At 31.8% G+C, this 6,000-nt stretch overlaps 1 protein-coding gene across 1 annotated transcript; it reads right to left on the minus strand.

Annotated features, from left to right (window-relative positions):
* Positions 1-1,249: 1,249 nt before the first annotated feature.
* LOC148931383 (coatomer subunit gamma-2-like) lies at positions 1,250-3,447 on the minus strand. The gene is made up of 6 exons (XM_089064047.1): positions 3,403-3,447; positions 2,478-2,687; positions 2,275-2,379; positions 2,038-2,151; positions 1,738-1,968; positions 1,250-1,297 (listed from the first exon to the last, which is right to left on the minus strand). The coding sequence occupies exons 1-6, from the start codon at positions 3,445-3,447 to the stop codon at positions 1,250-1,252; spliced, it is 753 nt and encodes a 250-aa protein (XP_088920173.1).
* Between the last annotated feature and the right edge of the window lie 2,553 nt (positions 3,448-6,000).

The raw sequence follows: 6,000 nt of genomic DNA on the forward strand, positions 1-6,000 counted from the left end.
ACTAACTCATTCCTACTCACATTTTATTATAAAACTAATACTTTTAAAGTAGGACCCACATCCCACCAACTTTTTCAACTCACTCTCCATTGGATTTCTTAAAACACGTGCCGGGTCAAAGTGTCCCAAATTATCTGGGACGGAGGGAGTACTTTGCAGATTGCTTGCTAGAGGTATAAACCAAAACCTTCAAGAAATAATGAGATAAGTGAAATAGATAGTGAATAAAATAACTACCAACTGACTGAAGAAAGAGTAATGATAAACAACCAAATTTTGTACAACCAAAACAAGATTATATTAGTAATTTTGATGTGTTAATTTAATATTAAAATGACAAATATAGTTAGTTAACAAATTTAAAACACTTTATTAACCTGTAATATGTTTTTTTTAATGCTTTATATCATTACATAAATCGATGGGAGTATCCTTTGACCTTATCTAAGCAAATGATTATGTCATATTCTGCAGAGTCATAACCTTTCAAAACAGGAGGAAAGATGAGAGCGCAGGAAGGGTAGACTGATCTTGATAAGCATGACCTGAGCTCATTTGCAGCAATGACATTGAGAAGGTTAGAACATTTGTATGTATTAATTAAAAGAGTATGTTCAGTAGCTACTACTCCCTCCGTCCCCGAATACTTGACACGGTTTGACCCGGCACGGGTTTTAAGAAATGTAATAGAAAGTGTGTTGAAAAAGTTGGTGGGATGTGGGTCCTACTTTTAAAGTATTAGTTTTATAATAAATGTGAGTAGGAATGAATTAGTGGAATATGAGGCCCACTACCAAAAATTGAAAAAGTGAACTGGCGAAATGACAAACTATGTCAAGTATTCGGGGACGGATGGAGTATTACTTTATTTTATCCACTGTAAATTTTGATTTCATGATCCTTTTTTACCATTCCACTTCTTCATTTAGTCGTCAACAATATTAGCTTGATAATGGTATTTCTATTAACGAAAAGATCAAATTTAAACTATGTTACACTGAAAAATCGGTTCAAATCCCTTTTTATTTTGAACCTCTTCTTAAGGTTATAAATTGAAGCTTCCTTGATTGCAAATTATGACTTGAGATTTAATGATTTGAGATACTTTTCTATCTCCATCCTCTTTGCTCTGCATGTTTCACGAATACATACATTAATAAACAAAGGCTTATAATTAAACAACAATTAAAAATGCAGATTTTCGTCGTGCGATGCATGACTTCCTCCAAATATAACTTATTTTCATGATTTATACGAACGATTGCTCTATGATCTCTTTATCTGTACTCACCCACACCTGCAACATCAAATATCATAAATTATATCATCTTCGTCCACAAAATATAGACTTATCATTTTAGGCCATCTATCAAAATTAGATCAATTCTAAAAATAAAAGGTTTTAAATATAATGTGGACAAGGATTCCACAATCCACTAACACTACTTCCACCACATTTCCCCTCACTCTATCTCACTTTACCAATTATGCATTAAAACGTGTATCATCTACAATTGTCTAGTATTTTTTTGTGTATGGAGGTAGTATTGCTTTTGAAGAATAAAAATTTAGTAACAATTTATGCCAGAGCAAGTTAAACTTCAACTTACTTAGAGAAAAAAAAGCAATTATGAATTTAAATAGCTCAAGCAAGTAAAAGCAATTAAGAAGAGCGATGATGAAGTGCAACTCAGTTGATTTTTTTTTTTTAAAAGGCAATTAAGAAGAGCAACAAACCTTTTGCAATATCCTCATTGTAGCAAACATCAACACGGGCTTCTTCTTAGAAGCCCGGTGAATTCGGCGTATAACATCTACGGCCGGATTCAACTGAGTACCGGTTATGCCTCTCACGGCCGCTAGTGATCGGAATCCTTCTATCGCAACCAGTTCATTTTTACCGTATATACAAGAGCGTAGGAATTTATAGTAATCAGGGTCCAAACCGACGTACAAATCCCGCGCAACCTACAAATAGGAAACTATATACATATAACGACCATCAACTTTATTTTTTGAGTAACAACAATGCCATACCTGGCCAATAGCGCGAGCCAAGATGCAATACCCCCACGAAGAAGTAGACCATACGGAACGTCTATAGATATTAGCCCATTTTGAAGTCCGGAGCACCAAATCGTGCCGGTTAATCTGAAAACAACCCCTTAAATAGTGAACATGGAACTAAAAGAAAATAGGTCATTATAAGTCTTTACTTCGATCTAAAAATGACCTAACAACAAAGTAACATTGATCACAACCTATGTATATTACCTGAAATAGAAGATATAAGGATTGGTAGTGAGCATGTTTTCCCCTAAACTCAATAATATTAGTAACCAGCATGGGTTCGAGTGTGTCACGCCACCATGGATCACTCTATAACAACATGGAGTTTGAATAAATTAGTACAAATTTTGTGATTTATGCTTGTAATTCTTCAAACATGATAGAAATTGATATGCAATAGTATATACCTTTATGAGATTGATGGCGCAGACAACGCCAGAGATTCGAGCCAAAGGCTTCCTTTCTCTCAAAACAAGCTTGAGGCATTTGACAACAACATCGCTAGAAGATTTGACACTAGGAATAAGAAAAAGCAAACGAATAGCACGTGCCCGACATGGAACATTACGGTTGTTGATCTCTCCGAGTAAGATAACTCTAAGTAAATCACTAGTGTCCTGCTCGAAAAAAAAAAAAAAAAAAGAATTAGTCCGTAAGAGAACGTGTAAGGGTCTGCTTGGTACATGGAATTGAATTCCAAATCTTATGTTTGACACACTATACACTAGGGTCTTGTTAGGTTGATAACTTTTATTAAATTGAAAACTGACAACTATATCAACAACCTATGTTATAGATGTCAACACGAAGACATTTGTATGTTAACCAAATGTAGCTGACATACATATGTCTTTTGTTGACATACAAATATCTTCGTGTTGACATCTACAACATATAGATTGTTGATATAGTTGTCAGTTATCCATTTAAGAACGCTATCAACTGATCATATCCCCTATACACTGAATGCGCACACACACATAATACACACTGTGTAGTGAGTGCAATGTGTGTATTTTATGTATAGCGTGTGTGCAGTGTATGCATTTTGTGTATATTGTGTACGCACTTTGTGTATAGTGTGTGTGTGTGTAGTGTGCATTTTGTGTATAGTGTGTGTGCATTTTGTGTGTCATGTGTGCCGTGTGTAAGAAGTGTGTATACTTAAGATATGAAATTCAAATTGTGGAATTGAGATATCTTAAATCTTAATTCAATTCCAAATTCAAATATTTTTACGATACCAAACATTAATTTGAAATTGAAAGCTCTATTTCCAATTCCACACCCTCAATTCCAAGTATTTGTAACAAAATAAGTGGAAATGTGAACCTCTTCTGCAATAGGGCAGAGCTCCCTTGCAATTAGATGTAACATTCTTCTGAAATAAGCATCTTGGAAAAAATACACAGTGCTGATAACCGAATTTATTATAGATGCAGCTTCACTCTACAAAACATATTACACTAAAAGTCACATACTATCCCAACACTAATGTTAAAATAGAAAATCTTAACTCAGTTGAAATATCATATGCAGTTAGTTAGATAAGAGTGTGTGTGTATACATGCTCATAAAAATGATAAGATCTTTCCTATCCAATAAAAATTTAAAATTAATTCGAATACCAAAATTGAGAGAGAGACCTTTGTGAACGTCTCACCCTGATTGAGAAGATACAGAAGCTTTTTGATGACCTAAGTCAAATAAAAATCAAATAATTATACAATTTCATTAAAAAAAACTATTTAAATTATACTTCCTTTGTCCTAATAAAATATGGGTAATTGATATGGTACGAGAATTAAGACCGAATTGATAAAGTAAGAAAAATGATGAGAAAGATAGTTAAAGTAGTGTTAGTGGATAATGAGACTCACATTATTAGTAATGTTCGGTGCTGATATAAGTTGTAAATAAGTTAAATTATACTCCTTTCGTCCCAACTAAGTTGAGTCGTATTAATATTTGGGATGTCCCAACTAAGTTGAGTCATTTCATTTTTTACAAAAAAACAAAACATTTATTCGCTCTTCTTTATTCTATCATCTACTTTACTTTCATTTTATCTTTCCTACATTATTCTTCTCTCAACATAATTTCTTAATCTCTATGCCTAAAAATTGTGACTTAACTTAGTTGGGCAGAGGAAGTAAAATAGTACTAGTACTCTACAAAATAATTTTTCACATGGTACCACTAGATTCTTTAGATTTAATGATTGGGAATTGGTTGTTATTACTAAATGTAGTTAATAATTGGGAAGGAGTTATTATTCAATTACATCGTACTACAAATTAAAATATGCTTAAAATATGCTTAAGTATAGAAATAGTAGATAAAATAGAAAAAAGTACCGATGATATTCTTGTTTTATCCAAATATCGATTGTCAAAACTCCTCACTTCATTTAAAACATTATGTTTCTCGATCTCCATAGACCAAAAGCAATCTGTGGAAACATTTAACAGGTTCAAAATCTAGTACTCTTTGTAGCATTTCATGTGAGACATTTTTTTAAACACAAGTTTTTAGGAGTGAAAAGAAAAGAGAAAAAAATAGGAGAGGGTAAAACAAGAGAATATATAGTGTTGTTTATTAAGATAAAAAGAAACGTCAGGACAGCCTAAAAAGGAATACATCTCCGGGACAGAAGGAATACTATTTAAAAATTTAACACCAACTCAAATTGAAAATATTATTTAGAATAATTCTACCTTTATTAGCACGACGTCGACTATCGTTGTTTCCGTTCTCAATCGTCCGCAGCATTGAGAAAATTTGCAGTGAAGGATTGGGAAAAAACCGTGCAAAAGCAGAAGTTGTGTAGTTTTTGGATTTACATTTGATGGTTGGGCTGGTTTTATTAGTGAAGAAGAGGAATATCTAATTGCGTGACAAATCTTAGTATTAAATAAATTCAAAAATATAATTCTATATCTAATTTTATTTTATTTAAGGAATACGAAATCTAAAGTGTGTAAATATATCTAATTCAATTTGTAAATCCAATTACAAATACTTTTATTTCTAAATGTAAAACCATTCCACGGTACAAAAGTGCTACAGATGTAGAACTTGCATGAAATATTTTAAGAATAGTCAACGTAAATTTGCATGAAATATTTAAGATTCCAACGATAAGTATTACTCCTATATTATACTCCTATTATAAAGAATAATACTCCATTACTAAATAAATAAATTTTTATTGGGAAGGCTGGTTGTCTCAGTGAAACGGCCCACGAAAAATGGGAGTATTTCATTTCTTGTTGATATAGTCCATTAGAAGCCCATTTTTCATAACAAAGTGATAAAAAGGGGAAAAAGAGAATGAAGACAAAAAGAGTAGGTACTTTAATTGTATTAGAAGTTAATCATGAATTTTAATCAGCTAATTCTATAAGGTTTGAAAATGTACTATAGTATTAAGTAATCCCTCCGTCCCACTTAAAATGAAACATTTGGAAATCGGCACGAGATTTTATATAGTGTTGTTTTGTGAGTTAATGAAGAAAGAGTAAAGTAATGGAGATGAAAATGTAGAGATAGAGTTATTTCCATATTAGGAAACGTTTCATTTTTAATGGGACAACCAAAAAAGGAAAACGTTTCATTTTTAATGGGACAGAGGGAGTATTATTTTTAAATAATGAACCAATTCCAAGAAGCCTTTTAAAATCAAATTACAAGTATATGTATAAAATTATAAATAGACTCTAGATAAAGTTATATTTTACAAGACGTTAAGTACTCTAATTGTCTTACTATGATTTAAGCATTTCTTTTCAACAAGTAAAATATTTAATAAATTAAGTGAAAAAAATAAAATAAATAAGTTAGAAGAGAATTAAGAATGAGAGAAAATAAAGTACTAACAAGTTACTAATAGAGAAAAATGTAAGATGCATAATAAGAAAGATTAATACT

The sequence above is a fragment of the Salvia hispanica genome, chromosome 2 (assembly GCF_029641045.1).
Source record: "Salvia hispanica isolate PSC_SH4W2 chromosome 2, Shi_PSC_v1, whole genome shotgun sequence".
Lineage (NCBI taxonomy): Eukaryota > Viridiplantae > Streptophyta > Magnoliopsida > Lamiales > Lamiaceae > Salvia > Salvia hispanica.